The sequence below is a fragment of the Thermobia domestica genome, chromosome 18 (assembly GCF_964235325.1).
Source record: "Thermobia domestica chromosome 18, izTheDome1.hap1.1, whole genome shotgun sequence".
In the NCBI taxonomy this organism is placed as follows: Eukaryota; Metazoa; Arthropoda; class Insecta; order Zygentoma; family Lepismatidae; genus Thermobia; species Thermobia domestica.
The window spans coordinates 78,683,971-78,703,657 of NC_137471.1; the positions used below are offsets into that span (position 1 = coordinate 78,683,971).

Below are 19,687 nucleotides of genomic sequence, written 5' to 3' on the forward strand. Positions count from 1 at the left end.
TAACATGATAACGAAAAACATAAATGAAGAAATTGGAAATAAATAATATAAACCATAATGTTGAAAAAATAAATGTGTATTCTTTTCGTTGATTTTGATATATATATATATATATATATATATATATATATATATATATATATATATATATATATATATATATATTAAGGACCCGGGTAGACTTCTATTATATCTCGTAAAAGTGCTGAAATGTTTGTGCTATTGTTTTTTCTTTCATGAATCTATCGAAATACGTATACAGGGCTATGTATTTGATGGTTTCTTTAAACCTTTTTTTTGTCATGTGATTTTTAAAAATTATTTTTGTTTGCTTTTTTTAATGAATAGCTATTTTATTATTGTGGGGGGTTAGGGAGGCTTGCCCCCTATATTTTTGAAGAATATTTTAACCCCGTTTTTGAAGAATATATTACGTTTTTAAAATAAGAATATGTTAATTTTATTGAGTTAGAGGATTTTGAGTTAGAGAAATGTTTATTGTTGTCGGGGGGGTTAAGGAGCGGCTTGTCCTCCCAATGCTTTGGAGAAGTATTTAACTTTTTGTAAAATAATAATACTTTAGTTTTTTTTTTTTTTTTTTTAAATAGTCGAAGGTTGTCCTGCTGTACTTTTATAGAAAATTGTGTTCTTGTCGGGGGTGGGGTGGGGAGATGCGGGTCAGTGGTATAGGTGACCCGGAAGTTCCGAAAAAGTGTATTATTTTCTTCTGGTCATCTAACAATACAGTTTTCCGGCTCTTCTGGATCATCTATATCACTAACCCGCATCCAGGAAAGGGGGACCAGTAATCTAGAACCTTGCCCTACCATTATCATATCCATCTGATCATCACACTCTCCTTTAACCTCAGTGTATAATAGCGGCACGTCAAATTATTTTGAGAAACAGAATATTCAAGAAACTCATGACCTGAAGAAAAACTGATCCAATCATCCGATACTACGACATATGCATTACCGTAGTGTCTTCTAAGTTACGTTATTCGCGATAATAGTTTGACAATAAAATTAAATATACGTTGATGACGCTTAGTGATTTTTATAAGGCAAATGCCGGTATACAGAAAGAAGTCTTTTGGTGCACTTAAATACTTACAAATAGTATTTAAGGAAAATTATGTGTGTCACTGTTAAGAAAAGAGAATTAGGAACAATATATGTGCACATTCGACATCTATGGCCTTATTAAGCCCGTCCCCTATGAGGGATGATGTCCCTTGGTGATCACACTACTTGGGGAAGTGGAGGAAGGTACCATCCCAGTATTTCTGGTGTGGATGAGAAAAACCCAAGAAAAACCTTATTCAGGATGGCTGGCCTAAAAAGGCATTCCCACCTTTCCAACCGAGTGTCCCTACTGGAAACAGCATCCGACACTGGTGAAAATCCGGGGAATGAGGAGGACATGTCCCCTCCAATGTCGGAACTGGGGGACAGTCCCCCCAATAATCCGACCTGAAATGTGTTTTTCGGGGAGAAATGTAATTATTTGTGTCCGATTGCCACAAAGGAAAGTGAAATGAAATTTATGTGCTCCACCCCCTCAAAATAAGCTTCAAATCTGTCCGCCTTCCAATGTTTAAAACCACTCTGCTCCCCTGATCCTCCACAGCATTGCTTTTCAACTTCATAATTATTTTGAACATCGCAAAAAAAGGGGAGAACCGTCTTACCCGTCCCCCAATGTTGAAGACAGATTTGCGCCGCTGGCACCCAGGACCGCCTACGATAAATTTAGGAAAACTGAAACAACATAAAGTATATGATAGTTATAGTGCTGCCAAAATGTCTTGAGCCGTGGCAAAAGTGCGAACTAAAGCAAACACCCATGCGTTCAGCCAATGAGGGTTCAGCTGTTGCTAAGCGAGAGGGCCTTAGCGCAAGGGAGTGGAATTCCTTCAGCCGATATCAGCTCTTGGAACGGACTACTAGGTGTCAAGTGAATGTTGTGTATTTTTAGCAGTGTAGTTTGCTACATATACTCTAAATAAGTAGCTCTTACTCTCACATATAATCTTCTTCAGCTTCATAAGATCTGTCGATTGGTAAATCTTGTTTTCGGACATTGTTTCCCCCGTTAAGTTCTAATAATGTAAGTTTTTCTTTCTTTCTTTTTTTTTTTTCTTGATACCACTTTAAATAATGCGCTATCCAAGCTCGTTTGATCCATGTGATTCTGTGTTTGGTTCTAGTAGGGACATAAAATTTCTGGTTTGACAGCTTTGTGAGACAATTACAGTACTTGAATTAAAGGGTAAAGAACTGTGATCTAGAAAGTCACGAATTATTGCATTGGCAGTCAAATATGATCAAAAGTCATCTACTAAAATCAATCCTGCCGAGCATAGCCCCTCAGGGAAGATGATAATCTACTGGCTAATGAAACTTCTATGTCCCTTTTCAGCGACGCATTTTCATGTGTTTTGTCGGATGGTCTCAAGCTTTAAGGAGGTTTTTAGTTTTGGTTCCCGTAATAACCACCTAATGTTCATTAGAGGAGACACTAGTAACTTCACAGCTTTCCTACGTTAAATTGTGGATAAACTACGAACCTAGCTCATAAGTAGAGACGAAACTTTTCCCCAACAAGTCTTTGGGGAAAATATCTTCTGGTTTGGAATTCTCTGCAGTTAGCGAAGAACAATTATAGTTAGCAGGGGTTACTACAAGAAGGTTGGACCGATTTGAAACCCCTTTCTATTGATTTGAAATCCATTTAATTTAACGGAATGCTTGATTAAAGTGAGCATCGTATTGTATTGTATTTATTTACTCCATTTGAAACCAAGATACATTTGGTATTTGGAAGGTTCAGACAGTCCTCTTTCTTACAGTAAATACACCTGTACCTGTACCTTACAGTAAATAAATCTGCACCTCTCCCTATTCGGGGTGCTTAGGTATAGTGAGTTCCCTCACCTTTCACTATGTCAGAACTTCATATATCCTCAATTGTTATAATTATGAATTTATTGGGAAAACGCTTCACAGTAATGACATTTTGAAAAAAAAAAAGTGTGATGCATAAACATTGTTTACACCAAGCTCACCTTATTACAGCAATAACTGTGAGAAATCGCAAAATGCCGCACGATCATCTTCCAGATACACTGTTTTTGCATCACGCATATCTAATAAGCTTTGCAAATCTGGGAGAAGAAAACTGATTATGAATCAGTGATTTGGATCTAAATTACATTATTACGGAGGTGTAAATTTATGGTATAGTTGTAGAGAACAATATCAGCAAAATGTATCAAGAAGTTTTTCTGCGGCCTAAAGACGAACACATCAAGAGGATGAATCCTACCAGTTGATAGTGCAGAATGGTTTCTATTTTGAGGTACTCTTTTGTTCGTAAAATAGGTTGAAAAGTTGATTGTGACCATTCCACGAATCTAATAACAAAATGGACTTTACATTAAACATTGTGAGAAAAACCTCTTGAAACCATGATACCACAAGACCTAATGTTAATTTTCCCGAATATGATACTTTCACAAGAACATTCTCAGATTAAGAGAGATTGTTTTGGACTGTAGGGTCAAATGTTCCATTCTTTTCCTGCAAAATAATTAACAACGGTTATAACAACATCATTTTCAGAAATTAAAGGCTGTATGATGTAGCTATGAGTCATAGATTTATTGACTATGCCACATTTTCTGCTGTTTGTGTCCCTGTAAATGTTATAGGGAGGAATTTAGAGACTCACTTTAATCAAGCATCCCATTAAAAGAAGTACAGAAAGGGATTTCAAACTAATCTGTTACCTCCTCGCGGTAATCTCGGACAACTATAATTGTTCTTGGCTAACTGCAGAGAATTTTAAACCAGAAGACATTTTGTAATTGTAATCACTATATTGGATCCGCAATTTTGATTTTTCTAATTTTGACGTCAGATTGAAATCAGCTGTCAGATTTTCTAATTGAAGTCAGCTGTCCTAACCCCACACCTGTCTGGCAGTATGTTTTCTTCTAAATTAAATGATTGTTTTCTGTCTATTCTTAGAGACAACCCCTAACGTTCAAAGAGTGATTTCCACCCTTAAATCTTCACCATTGCCAAAACAAAAAAATACGTGTCGATTATTATTATTATTATTTTTGATGTTCTACAAGTGTGCAAAGTTTCATTCAAATCGGAGAGTGACACTTTCGGAAGACTCATTGTGAGAAGAATCTCTCGGCATCAACACTCGAGACTGGCAACCATATAGAACGCAACGAGCTGACTGCATAAGACCTGTGGTTAACTTTTAAACTGTTTAACAATGATACAATGTCAACTTCTTTATCCTCACTGTTGAGAACTTCAATAACTTTACTTTTATATTCACGGTAAGCAGACAACAGGTCATGAATATTTTCCACACAAAACACAGTCAAGGATTTAAACAGTAGTTCAGTTTTGTTGATGTCTACATCATTATGAAGTGAAACAGTTTCTGGATCAAATAACTCGGAGCTTTTTCGTAAATGCAACGTTTTTTAAAGTTAAATAACATTGGAAATGTGCTTTTTAGTTACTAGCAATAATTAACAAGAATTCCACATTTTCGTTTTCATTTCATTTACCACAAATAATGCCGGATTTCGCAAAAATTCACGATAATATAAACGTGATTTCTGGCTCTAAAACGAAAAAGTTTGAAGTTTCCTGAAACATTTGTAACGTGATTTCTTCGTTACATTTCCCAGTTCCAAATATATTTTTAGTATTCATTAACTACACAAGATTATGATAAAATCACACCACAAATATGCACTTCAGAATATGTATATTTCGTGAGCGTATATATATATACACCGAATTTGCCACATTAAAATAATGAACATTCGATTCTTATAAGATGGTTCTTCATTCAGTATTTCTTAGTTACCTTAACGATGAGAAAAACAGGTTGTCATAGCAACCAAAACAAGAAATATGTCGATACCATACAAATATTTAAATTATTTCTTTTATATAGGGCCTATTTTTCTTCTTCTTGTGCCTTTTAAATAACACTTTCGTCCTTAATTAAAAACAATATTGAGAAGAAAACATGCAAAATATACATTATCGTTGTATGTATGGCTCGCGAACTATAGGACTTCTTAAATTGGCTACAATTGAAGAAAGAATCCTGGACCGTTAAACATTTCATATACATGGTTACCGTACTTTTTGAATATCCTTTACATATAAAAATTACAATTCATGAAACAATATATTATTTTTATCGTACTTCAATACCATTCTTATATTTTTCCAATAATCAATTTTATTTTAATCTTAAAAAATTATTAATGACAAAGACATATTCAAAATGTGGTAAGTTTGTTGATTATTTAGGTCCTAGATAGATTTTTTAATTCAATACCATTTATACCTGTTAACAATAAAGTTGATGTAAGTTAAAATACAACATAACATATTTCATTTATTCGGGCATTAACATATTTCATTTATTCGGGCATTGTTAGTATAAATTTGATAGATAATATTTGTATTGATGTATAAATGTGATTGCATAGAATGTGAACGAAGTAAAAATTACAATGAAATCATAACAATATTCAAAGTGAAACAAAACAAAAACTAATTGATATCACAAAAAAATTATCACACAATAAAACAATGATTACACGTAGGAACTAACTTTTCAACTAGTTGCATCCAGTTACTTTTGGTATGCTTTGACGGACGCCATAACTTTAGCTCAAGTAACATTACCAAAAGATTCGATTAAGTTGCATTGAATAGCACAATCTTGAGTACAGTCCTGTATACTATTTACTTCACCAGTTCTTTGATTCCTATTCTGAAAATTTCTGCCGCCTATGTAATTGCTACGAAATCTGGGAGTTCGTGGGAAATTAGATCGATTGTTTACAGTGTTCCTAAAAACTGTACGATTATTTCTGTTTCTTCTAAAATTAGATTCGGTCGTATTGCCATTACGAGAAAATCCAATATTACCTCGTGTATTATGATTGCAATTTTTTCTAAGATTGATGTTTCGAACAGGAATATGATTAGCTTGATTTCTGTTAGTATTACCTTGCAACTTAGACTGACTCTCATAATTTTGAACTATCATAAGTAAATGATTAAAATTAATACATTGCGAAGAGATCAATATTTGCTGTAGCCTAAACGGTAATAATATTCGTATTGATGCGATAACGCGTGATTCCTGCTGATATGGATTGATCAGTTTCAAGTTATTATATGCTGAAATCACAAAATCTGTGAGACTTTTGTTCACCTTAGGGTCAAAACGTCGGTTTCTAATCTGGACATTCCGGTCTGCTAACATAAAATCATTCTCAAAATTTGCTATCAGCGCATTTTTAAAATCCGAATAATTATGTAGACTAACTCTGATAGCTTTATACCATACCGAACAAGGTGGTATGTGGCAAGATTTTGAGGAAATTGGACTTGTTTACTCCAGTGGATTCACATTCCTCTTCAATTTTTTCTAAAAAGGTGCTTGCTGTGATATCCTCAGATCTACCGCTAAATTTAGTCAATGATTTTATTTCACTAAATTTTACCCGAGTATTAGTACTGAAATATCTTAAACGTCTAAGTTTTACGTGTGTATGATTTCTTCTACGAGGTCTTCTTTCTTCATCCTCGATATTAGAAATAGTGTCCCCCCTTTCAGAGTAGCCTTCTGATGGATTACTGTCTTCTTCACATGGCCTTGATTCGGCTCTCTTATGTTCCACATACGCTACGTAAATGGCAGGTTCGGGATTACAATTAACTATACTAATTTTCTCTTTGATGATCTGTACTTCTTGTTGTATCTCCGAATTTGGTTTGTATTGTCATTAACCTGTTTCTACTACTTCAACTGTACTTCTTATCGCTGCAAAACTATGGATAATAATTTGCTCTATCCTACTGTAGGTTAGTTCCAGTTTGGTATTTATTTGTTGCGTTACTTGTTCCAATCTGGAATCCATTTGCTGTCCTATTTGTTGTGTTGTTTGTTCCATTTTGGAATTCATTTTCGAATCCACCTGCTGTCCTATTTGTTGTTACTTGTTCCAATCTGGAGTCCATTTGCTGTCCTATTTGTTGTGTTATTTGTTCCATTTTGGAATTCATTTGTTGTCCTAGCTGTCGTATAAGATCAATCACATCCGCCGATGTCTCAGTTGCTGATATATTGACATCATGAACTCTAGCACTGATACCTTCGTCCCTTTGAATATTCATTTTAATTCTTCGATATATTTTCTTTTTATTTCGTAACAGAAGGTAATCCGTGGTGTTTGAGGTTAGTTAGAAGTTATAGTAAACAATCTCATTTACTCAAAGTTCCTAGGGTTTCGGCACCATTTAATATGTAACGTGATTTCTTCGTTACATTCCCCAGTTCCAAATATATATTTTAGTATTCATTAACTACACAAGATTATGATAAAATCAAACCACAGATATGCACTTTAGAATATGTATATTTCGTGATATATATATATATATATATATATATATATATACCGAATTTGTCACATTAAAATAATGAACATTCGATTCTTGTAAGATGGTTCTTCATTCTATATTTCTTAGTGACCCTATCGACGAGAAAAACAGGTTGTCATAGCAATCAAAACAAGAAATATGTCGATACCATACAAATATTGAAATTATTTGTTTTATATATTTTTCTTCTTCTCAACAGCTTGTGCCTTTTAAATAACACTTTCGTCCCTAAATAGAAATAATATTGAGAAGAAAACATGCAAAATATAAATTATCGTTGTACATACACGCATTTTTTTTTTTTTTTTTTTTTTTTTGTAACGTTTCGCACATATCGCATTAACGGAAAAGTTTCGTCTCTACTCATAAGCGATATACTAAAACGCAATATATAAATAAATGTATTTCTAACAAATGCTATTAATTTAAGGACTTCGGGAAAAATATGCCAAGTTACATTTTGAATTTTTCAGGAGTTTGATGAGGTTTGCAATATTTTCCCTCGTTAATAATCCTTTATTATTTTTTGTCCACCAGTTCTCATGCATGGTAAAGTTTTCTGCAGCACTTTGAGGAAGAAAAAAGTAAAATTTCGCTGTAAAGCTCAACAATCAACTGTAAGGAGTAAAGTACTTCGTCTATTTTAATTCGAATGCTTTCCTGGCAGGAAACCAACCTTGTGCAATCTAATCACGTTTTTATTCAACAAAGTTGCTGATGCATGTGTATGTGTAGCATCATACTAAAATCATGGATGGTGGGATGATTTCTAGAAATACCTACAATGACGCCATGTGTGTGTGTGTGTGATAAAACAATTGGATTAAAGCAAATCCTTCGTGTACTTTTTTTCAGCTCATGTATATAATTCTTCCGGAATTCAAATGCAGGTTTCAGTTCAGGGATTCTTCTTGGTGCAGTTACAATGCTGAGGCTAATTCAGTGATAACGTTTTGATTATTACGCTACACCAAGTGTGAATATCGTAAATCATACGAGTGAACAAACTGAAATTATATTACCTTTCTCGGAAGTCATATTTTTCATGGAAATTTTGACACACTCAAACATCGGAATCAGAAATTAATCTTCCAGCTGCTTTGAAATCTGCACTTTTGTTAAGAAAAGTTAAATTTTTTCTAATTTTCGTTAACAAATTTCATTTCAAATCGCAATTGTCATAATGCAGTTCAAACTTTTAGTTGGAATGTTTAGTATTGTGATAATGTATATGATGTGGAAATCTCTCTTCTCAGTATCTGGTATTTATCATACTTTTTCTCGAATCACCTGAAGCAAGTATCGATTAGTATTATCAGTGATAATTATTTAATTATTTTTCTCCCTGATATACTAGTTTTGTTAATATTATTAGTGTAATGCTAAACAGTTATTGTAGGCTGAACCTCCAACAGGCAGTCAAATCCGAGACATGGTTATTGTTAGGTTAAAAACGCTCCACCCTGTCTTAATTGTATATCGTTGTCGCTAGCGAAATACTGTTAACAGTTAAATCTGTTTAAATTTCTCCCCTCTGGTTTTATAGAAAGCGTTAACATGATCAGTAATATTTGCACTTACTGTATATTTATATTTCTTTAGAAACCTGGCTAATTTAAGTAGGTAGCAAAATTTCAGAAAGATGGCGTCATTCAATTCAACAACCATCTTTGCAATATGATTTCGTATAGTAAGTTCACTTAATATAATCATACAACAATAATATTATGATGTGTGTTTGCGCATGATTTATTTTAACGACTAGTGACAGTGACTAGGAGTAAGTTGTACAGTATGCTTCTATTGACCAGATTCCATTACTTTATTTTCTAACTGCCTTTTCATAGGAGGATTCCGACATTTGGTATAGGTGGCCAAATATTTGACAAGGTTAGGAAATGTATTAGGAATCGCAACAAATTTTATTTCTACTTTTCCCTCGCTTTGTTGACTAGATAAAGGCAGGCCCGTAGCCAGCCTAAAATGTAGGGGGAGAGAGGCGATCCAACTATATTATAGTTCATTTGCAAGCCTACCGTGAAAATTTTAGGGGGGTAGGCCCTAGACCCTCCCTGGATACGGGCCTGAATAAAGGCCTAGAATTAAAGATACCATAATGCTAGTTGATGTTTAAAATGCGTAGGGATTGCTTTCTTACTCTGCATTAAGGGCAGGGATGTGCATTTCTTATTTGTGTGCGTCAGCGCAACGCATGATTTGTGTTTTTGACAAAATATATTGTCGAAAAAAACTGCGTCTGGACCAGTGACGACGCCAGCTTTAACTTCTTGGGATGAGGGTAAATAGGCAAAGGAAGGACAGATAAATTTTTGAAAGGACGTCTGTATAGCAAAAATGTTAGTTCTAGATTACTTGACGTACATTGCAATACATGTGTGAGAGAAACAGTTATTCACCGGTGAGTCCCCTTTCCTCCCTTCTAGGTTCGTCACTGTACCGACGCAACTAGGCTAATTGACGCCTGGAGCAGGAACTCGCCTTAGCGCCCTTCCCCCCCCCCCCCCCCGACCAACGAAACCAAAACTCTCCCTGATTATACGTGATATTGGCATCATACACTAATTCTTCTCTTCCACTTTTTCTTCAAGTGATAAAGTTTGATTTCAGAATTGCACTACATAATTTAATTTTTAGTACAAGATAAAACACCAAACTAATTAGCATTTGATTCCCAGATAATCTGAGAGTAGCATGTTCGACATATTCGTATAGTCTTTATCATAATAATTGCAAATCACAATGTTTTTGGAATAATTATGTTCGAGTATTATACCCGGACATTTTACAAATATCTTAAATCGATGTAAATTAAATAAAAACACAAAAAAAGCTGGAACTAAAATTTAACTATGCGGGCTCTTTTGGTTGCAGGTTTTTTTTTTTTTTTTTTTTTTTTTTTACAATAGTGAAAATAAATATTTTTCCAGTTTTGCGCCTCCTCAATCCGCGCGCCCGGGGCACAAGCCCCGTTTGCACCCCGGTAGTTACGTCACTCCGTCACTGGGTCTGCACATAGTCAGAATTGGATTTCCATTGACGAAATGCTGCCTAAAATTGAAGTGACATCTCTCAACTGCAGCATGTCTTGATTGTCTCTTTAATAACTGGAAAGGGGAAAAATATACAATATTAGATTCCCAAATATGATGCTAGAGAATTTAACTTCTTTTCTTAAGTACTGGACTTAGAGGAAAAGAGTTTTAACAACTGGTTCCGAGAATAAGAAATTTTAATAACTGTTGGTCATGCATTTAAGGAGTCACAATTTTATTTTACTTTAGAGCGACTGAATTCCGGTAATCAAGAAAATCTAAAAATGGAAATTCATATTACTTACTGCTTAGTTATTAGTAGTTAGCAAGGCTGTGGTCATGAAGAGCTGTGCAACTTCCGAGATATCAATGTTTTTGTCTTCACAATTTTTGTATCATTCGTCTGAATTGGATCCAACCTGAGTCATTTTAGTAATATTATAGGGATTTTTTATAGTTTTCCATAAGGATATGTTATTGCAAAGGAATGATTCATAATTTATATCAGTATAACTGGATGATAATTTGAGAGATTTAAAAAAAAAAAAAGTAGCCTACCTGAGCTGCTATATTAACCTATCCAAACTGCTATATTATATCCGAAATATATATATATATATATATATATATATATATATATATATATATATATATATATATATATATATATATTTGCATTTATATCTATTGATGTATTATAAAAATATTTTTATGTAAGTCGAATGTTTCTTTCTTGTCAAGAAGTAATTAATGTATACTTTTTTGTGTATGATTTCAGAGGATTCTGGAAGCAGACGCCGCCGTCGCCGGGGTCAGATAGATCGTCAGAGTCCAAGTACTGATCAGGAAGGCAGTGCCACTACAGGAATTCGATCGGCGACTATCATTCGGCAGTTGTTGTCACCCGCGCCAGCTCATGCTACGAGTTCGTCCACTGATCGTGTATCCCCGCTTAGCAAAGATAGTGTTGTCCATCGGAGGCTTGTTCGAGCAACCCAGGTTCTTGGTGAGGGTCAAAAATCGGGGGGTGATGAAAACCGTGCTAATGAACGCAAGTCAAAAAATCTCCTTCCGCAAAAGCCAAAGCTGCCGGAAGTGTTTCGCCCACGTGTGACAACGTCTCCTCAACCATCGTCACCCACGGGCCAACACAAGCCGCCACCGGCACCAGCTCCGTCCCCTGACACTCCCCCTCCATCAAGTAAGTCTCCTTTCAAGACCTCGTTAAGGAAAACCTCGGAATCTGGTACCAATTTCCTTCTCGCCAAAAGAACCGCTTCCGAGAAGAAAGAAGGGAAATCCGATCTTTATCGGCTTCCACGAAAGTCGTCAATCGGCAGAAAGAGTGAAGAGAGAGAGATCTGTAATTCATCGCCAGTGTCTAAACTTCGATATCAGTCGCCAAGTAGAGGTTCACCAAGCAAGGAAATTGGATCAAAATCCGCCAGTCAGTCTCCACTTAATCTCCCTAAAAGTTCCGAAATTTCTGTGGAAAGTGTTCGAGGTCCAGATAGTGACATTTCTCATAGAGTTGAAGTTTTAACTGCACTTACGAGAGAGACGGTAGCACGCGTCGATCGATTGACTAGTCTTTCCTTGAATAGTGATTTGCGAGGAAGTAATATTCAAAGTTTGCCTTCTACTAAGGGATCATTTGAGATACCAAGTGCCAATCTACGTAGTGAGAATTCTAGTTTTGTTGACTACAGTAGCAAAGGTTGTGTTGAGAGTGAGTTTGTGCCACATTTTAGTGAAGACAGTGGGAAAGAGAATGTACCTGCATCTGTGAACGTAGAAGACTATAGTGAAAATAAAAGCGGAGATGAAAATACCAGTAGTTTAAGCGCAAGTGATGTGATATCTTTTCCTAGTAGTGAATCAAGGTCCAGTGAAGATAAAAATATGTCTGGAGTAAGATCAAACCTGTACGAATCTAACATATTACTGTATCAAACTCAAAATTCCAGCCTTGGTGGTATTATTCCAGATGATAATCAGAAAGGATACCGATGGAGCTCTGATGATCATGTCAGCCATAGCGACGAGATGCAGAGACCAGAACTAGTCAATGTGCCTGCTGGTGCTGAAAATGTTAAAAGTAAATCGAGAAATTCAAGTCGTCGTCCTTCCATCTTGAAAAAGAAGTCCGTAGAAGAATTTCCGTCTTCATCGCCAGTTTCAATATTGAAGCGTAAATCTTCTCAGGATGAGGGAACTGTCAGATGTTCTTCACCACTTTTGCCTTCTTCGGATTTGCACAAACCTCAGGGAATTTTAAAAAAGAGGGCTAGTTTAGACGAATCTGAAGTTAGAAGTCGTTCTCCTGACATATCGATTGTTGAAATAGGAAGTGACTTCAAACCGATTTTAAAACAAAGAAGATCTTCATTAGAGGAAATTAGAACTCAGTCACCAGAACCTCAATCTATTCTTAAACGAAAATCTAGTAGAGAAGAAATAGAAGAAAGATCTTTTTCTCCAGAGCCACAGGGTATTTTAAAACGTAAGTCAAGTTCTACTGTAGACGTAGGTGAAGTTGCTGAACCTCGACCCATACTTAAAAAGAAGAGTAGTTCTGAAGATATAGATTCCTCCGAACCAAAACCGATCCTTAAGAAGAAATCCAGCACCGATGATGAATTAGATGATAAACCTCGTCCAATTTTGAAATCTTCCCGCAAATCACTAGAGGATGTGCTGCAAGTACGCGATTCTGATAAGATCTGCGAAGGCGGAAGGTTTCCAATACTGAAAAATAGAAGTGCTTCAATGACGTCAGAAGTGCCTCCCGAGTTACCTGAGGTGAAGCCTATCTTGAAACAGAGCAGTCAAGATAGGCCTTCAGGGATTCTCAAGAAGCGAGATTGCTCTGCGTCTCCAACCCGAGTGAGAATGTCCGTCAGTGGCGATGAAATTCTTCCAATTCGAAGTGATTCCGTGCCTATAGGAAATCTTCATAAGTCTGAAATGAGTATTTCTTTATCTCTGAGTACTTCAGCTTCTGAAATTCCTCCCAGTGCCAAAAAGCTACCTAAGCCAGTACCTGTGCAAAAGTTTGATCATATAGACCATGAGCTAAATTATATCTTGAAACAAAGAAGATCCGTAGGTGGTGGGTGTCTTAATGGTCATTCTGAAAGTCCACCGCCAAAACCAAGGCGTTCCTTATCTCCAACTTTATTAATGTCCAGTACCAGATCCTCTGTTGCTGAACGGATTCAAACAATGGAGACTATGTTTGATGTTGATAAACGCCGAGATACTGGCAGTCCTACACGTCCAGCCGCTTCCACAGGTGCTGTTCCTAAAGTTCGGTCTAATTTTCTTAGATTCTCAGATGAACAAGGTGAATCATCTGGCGGCAGAAGAAGTTCATCAAAATCTACAAGAGACAAGGAGAGATTTAGAACACAACCTATTACTTTAGATGAATTGCAGGAATCGTGCAGGTAAGAATTGTCTTTTAATTTTTGATTGGCTCGTTAGGTTTCTTATAAATGGACTTTTATCTCTTGGTTTTTGGGTACGGCAATATTCTGGCATTTATATAATTATACGATGAAAGGATGAGTATTGTAGTAAATAGAATATTTATTTCATAGATTGGATTTTATGAAATTCTTCCCTTTTGGGGGAAGCATTGTGTTTGCAACTTTAAATAAATAAAATATAAAGTAATAATTTCACAGTACCGGTACCACAAATTGAAAATGGAAAACAAAATTGTTTGTGCAGTTGAAATATAATTAAACAATACCATACAATTATATTACAATAAAACTTAATCTTGATGCTTTGTAGTGGCAAGGGTTTATGCTAGAATAATGTCATTAGCTCATCGACTATTGAAAATGATTTCTTTATGTTGAGTACTTCAATCAAACTTGCTTCAAGTCCCTACGTTCAAGAAGTCAGGGTTTTGTAAGTAAGTATGAAAGACACCAAAACTGTACTTGATAAAATTGAAACAGGTGAGTAAAATTCCCTTTATGCTCCTACTATGAATCTGTTCCTCTCATTTGACAGCTGTGAAGATATAAAACTGAAAACTCTTCGGTTTTGTGTGTTGGCAGAGAGAATAAGTACTCTAGTATATTGAGAAATTCTCAAGTGAAATAAGAAAAAAAAAAAAAAAAAAAAAAAAATCATGTCCTTTGTTTCAATCTTATTTAGCACAAATGACTTGGTATTGAAATGAATTACTAAATAGTGAGCTGTTATCTACATCAATACCTTTATCTTTTAAGCATTTAACAGTTGAGAGAGGTTTATTATTATAAGCATGTTTTCTGAAGAGTCAGAATTAGTGATCTTAACAATGAAAGAAATATATATATTCATATAAGAAAAACTGTACAGATTTTTCTCTTGGTTATTTCTTCAACTTATCTTTGAATAGAGTAGGAATACTCATTTCGTGAATTATATTCAATATTGTTGAACTCTACAAGATACATTTTGAGAGATAGGGCACCCGTGGTGACATCTGTTAAGTGTCTTTACATTTACTTTAGAATCTTCTTACGCTTCTTTCCTTCATTTCTTTGAGTTTTAGTGAACAACTAATGACAATGCAGGAACATTAAAAAATTAGCTCTAGGTAGTATTTAGAAGATTCTGTTAAATGATTTAATTGTTTTCAGAAACTTTTAGTTTAGTGTAGAAATGTGTGTGTCTAGCAATGATGTCATCGTAACCTGCGCATATAGATTTCTGATCTATACGAAAAGATCTGGGAACAAGTTCTTAGTGTGTATAATAACATTTTGTTAATATTGTCTTTTGCTTGATGAAATTCAACACAGTGGGGTTATCATTGCGAAGATATCTAATAATAATAAATCTAAATACCACTAATATATAAAATTAAGGGAGGTTGATTGTTAGCAGTAGGAAAGTAATGTAGGGAGTTAGAAATGTTTAAAAACTAAAATGTTAAGGTGCTTTTATTTTTATTTTATGTTTTTACTTTTCAAATCCTGTTAGGTTAAGTCCTCTTATTCGCAAAACTGTTAGGTTAAGTTTTAAATATGTTATTATCTCTTGATATAGTTCTAGAACATCATCACTCATAACACACGTGCTACCAATGCTTCCGCAACTTTTACAACAGATACACTTACAATTCTTTCAGGTCTTACTACACCTTTTTATCAACCATTTCTCATTTCTTTTAACTCTAATATAATTAATTTTGCTCGACAATTAATCTCCTGTAACTTCCTTTTACAATTCAACAACTAGCTTATTTTCAATATGTCTAAACTCAACAACTGTTTCTAAGCACATCAGCTCCTCTTGTCTTCTTTTTCTCCTTTTGGCGAGTTATTTTTTAAATATTTCTAACCTAACTCCCTACACTACTTTCCTACTCCTAACATTGATAATTGTGATTAAGAAAAGATCAGGACTTACTTCTGTTCTAAGATTAATTTAGGTTAACTTGCGTTCCTTTATTCTTTGTGAGAAGACTGCAAGTTTGAAGAGGTAATATATATATATATATATATATATATATAATGTGTGTGTGTGTGTGTGTGTGTTATAACGGATGTTCTACGGCAATTCTGCATGCACGTAAAGTTCAGCAGTTGTACAGTTTTATTTCAACAATAAGAAACTTTCTTTTAAAAAGTACGCTATGTGCATGTATAAAACAAGTTGGAACTTACCAAAAGTAAAAATTTCCATTTTTTAAAATAAACCATCAATTATAAAAATACGAGCCATTGCCCTATAAGTTATATTCTGTATTGTGTGCAGTATGATCTATCAATATTTCAGTTAATCTGCCAGTCTTTACCAATTTCAATATATTCTTTTTAACAAACTATTGTCCAGAGTGTTCATGACTGCTGCAATAGTTTGATATATTGCATGTTCTAACTTGCGTGATTCCCCAGAAGGCGAAGTTGTTCAAAAAAGATTGGCACGTAATGTTAAACAATTTCCTCTACACGATCTGTTTTTCATACAAGGACATGATATATTGATAATCCTTATTTCTAGCTATATCTAATGTATGCAGTCATTGATTAGTTGCATTCTAATAAGCTAAGTTTGTTACGATTTTAAAATAACATATTTTAGTGGTGTATGTTCACATTCGTATGCCAGGAAAAAGTGCCTGAACTTTGTAAAATAATTGCTTGTTTCGATTGGAATAAGGAGAATCCTCCCGTGTAGAGTGAGGAGTTTGCCGAATTTTCTGCGTGAGTTTTGAGTACGTGTAATTTCAAAACAATATCTACGCTGTAGTTGAAGTCTAAACAAAGTATTCTACAATTTATTTTCGAGCAGTTCTGCAGGTATATATTCTTTGCATGTAGATGTACTTATTGGTGTTACATTTAAGCAAGATTTTCTTCCATCTGCTTCCGTATTCTGAGCTATAGATCCTGAAATTTACTCGGGGAGAGAAAAAAAATCAGCTTAACTTACCTATCTCTGCATCAGGTTCCACTCCAACCCCGCTCGCTTCTCGTCTTCTTGGTTAATTTGAAATGATTTTTTCTTTTTTTCATACAATGTGCAAAGGTCGATTCATTTCGTTTCCAAACGATAAAACTGAAGTTAAAGACGATATAATTGAAAATAAGAAAAAATAAGAAGCAAACTTCAAGTTATTTTGGTACTGAGACCGGCGCGAAACGCTCAGTTGAATTATTGGCGTAAGGAATCCACGGATATAATTTTCTTTTGTTGGCTTAGAACTACCTGTTAATACTGCATCCCAATCTATTCACAGTACGTGCTGTACTAAAATGATACACCTGGTTGGGCATGGTGTATCCCGATCTAAATTCTGAATATGAGGAATACATAATCATTTCATTTGTTCATAAAGAAAAATAAATACACAACTTTCTTCAAGTTGGTTATTGTAAATTATCTTTGAACAAAGACGCAGTTTTGTTAGATTTCATTTATTAGAAAATTGCCAGCTGCGTAGGTGCGGCATGTGCTTCGCGACTGTATGAACACATCGTAAAGTTTGTTTATGAATGGTAAATGAGGAACTAGTGCCAAATTCTATATTTAGTAAAGTGGGTCACCTCCAGACAGAGCAGAATTCAGTATTCTTTGTGCCTTTCTTCTACTCTGAAGTGTTATTTTTTTGTTTATAGTGGAGGGAATATGTATTTAATTTATTGATAATTTCTTTTTTGTTTTTTCTTGCTTTAGCTTGGAGTCCGTGAAAGCTTTCCAGAAAGCCGTACGAGTATCGATAAACGGAGTAGAAGATGAAGCCTTGGACAACGAAACGTCAAATGAACAGGCTACTATAGTTGAAACTTCGGTCGAAGAAACAAGTTCGACACGAATTGAAAAGCTTATAGTTTCCGAAAAAAGTGTTGAAATAATCAATGGCACTGCTTCAGATTTCGAAACACAGTACGTGAACGGAATTTCATCACCCCCGTCTCCGAAGAAAATTGTTTCCCCGTCTTTGGAATCTCCTGTGAAAACCAACATGGAGGATTCCTTTTTGTCCAGTCGTTCGAGTATGGATGCAAGTGCTAATTTTGGGGGAGACGACGACGATATTTTAAATACTAGTGTTTCCGAGAAAGCGTCGCTGTTTATGCGAATGCAAGAAGAGCAAAAGCTAGCAGCTGAAGAGGCCAAAGCACGGATACCGAAAGGAGGTGGACGATTCCAAAGATACAAGGATCGTAAAGAAAGAGCCGGACGGTTCTCGACACAGCCAATCACATCAGATGAAGTGCATGAAGCATTCCGTCAAGCAGAAACCCAGCTGAGTGCTACTCAATCGATGGAACAAATAGGAGGCCCAAGGAGTCAGGAAACACGTAAGTACTTTTCTTACTTTAAGAGAAAGACAAAACAAATTAATACAAGTATATATGTTGAAGATTCTTGTAATATTTACAAGGTATATTCATGTTATATCTCGTATTATATAATTGTTACGCTGTTCTCTTCACGAAACTCTGTACTATTATTATGTAGGGTAGTTAATCTGCTGGATGCAGCAAAACTATATATAGAATGGTCTAAAAATGGCACCCACGGACCTCACAAACTATTCTATAAGTCAAAATAAAATTTATAGTGGTATATCCTCAGTTCCTTTTTCAGACCCTACGATCAACCAAAATTAGACGATTGGCAACGCCGTAGAAAAAAAATTGTGCCATAGTTTTGATCTAAGAATCCATCAAGTAGTTATATCGATTTTTCCCAGATGGCAGTAGACGTTGATACTAATCCCATTTGTTAGCATCAGTTCAGAAATAAGCTTACTTGTTACCAGGAACAAACAAATACATGTACACAAATTGCTAAAGATATGACTTTTCTTGGAGTATTATGTAATCTATACCGTTGTTAAAATATGGGTTAGTTGTCAGCTTCCACCAACTTTCACTGCCATCTGACGAGAATTGGTGTAACTGCTTCGTGGCTTCGTAAAACAATGTTAATTGTTCAATAAAGTTTATCTACGACATTACCATATCGTGAAATTTTTGGTTGGCCCTAGCGCGTTAAGGAAACCCAGGAGTGTAGATCGTTAAATACCATTTTCGTTTATGTAACGATATACTCTCCTGGGTTTCCTTAAGTAGAATCAGCCTGTAGAATAGCATTTCATAGTCCATAGGCGTAATTTTTAGAACACCTAATTATATATAATAAAGTTTTAAAAATTAAAAAAGAAATCGCTTGTTCCGGAGATAGTAAGACAGTACAGTATAATACATTGTGGAGAATGTTGTTCTTGTTGTGTCCAAAGACCATAGAGAATTTCCGTTAGATTTTAATCTCAGGATTGCAAAACTGCACAAATCACTAATAAATGATATTAAGTCGACAGTAGTGTCTTGATGTCTTCTGAGACACTGAAATGATGCACTAACAAAACATTGTATTGACATTACTTGCACTAGTCGATTGAGACTGAATCATTTCTAGTTATTTTCCTCATTTAGCTGTTTGAGGTTTATTACGATACATTTAGCTATAATTTTAATTGACCCAGCGATTATGTTATTCTTCACGGGTTATGCTAGCGGTTTTCGAAAAAGAGCAAGTGTAACTGTAACTCTTTTCTATAATATCCGGGAACTATATATAAGACAGAAATAGTATAAAATCAGTGGC

General features: G+C 35.0%; 1 protein-coding gene across 5 annotated transcripts in view; it reads left to right on the plus strand.

Annotated features, from left to right (window-relative positions):
* The window catches only part of LOC145675643 (uncharacterized), an 898,816-nt gene that overhangs the window by 631,338 nt on the left and 247,791 nt on the right, over nucleotides 1–19,687 (plus strand). For all 5 annotated transcript variants that reach the window (XM_081746197.1, XM_081746201.1, XM_081746200.1 and 2 more), the window contains exons 8-9: nucleotides 11,340–14,010; nucleotides 17,747–18,375. In XM_081746197.1, coding sequence (XP_081602323.1) covers nucleotides 11,340–14,010; nucleotides 17,747–18,375 — 3,300 coding nt within the window. The remainder of the gene's footprint in view (nucleotides 1–11,339; nucleotides 14,011–17,746; nucleotides 18,376–19,687) is intronic.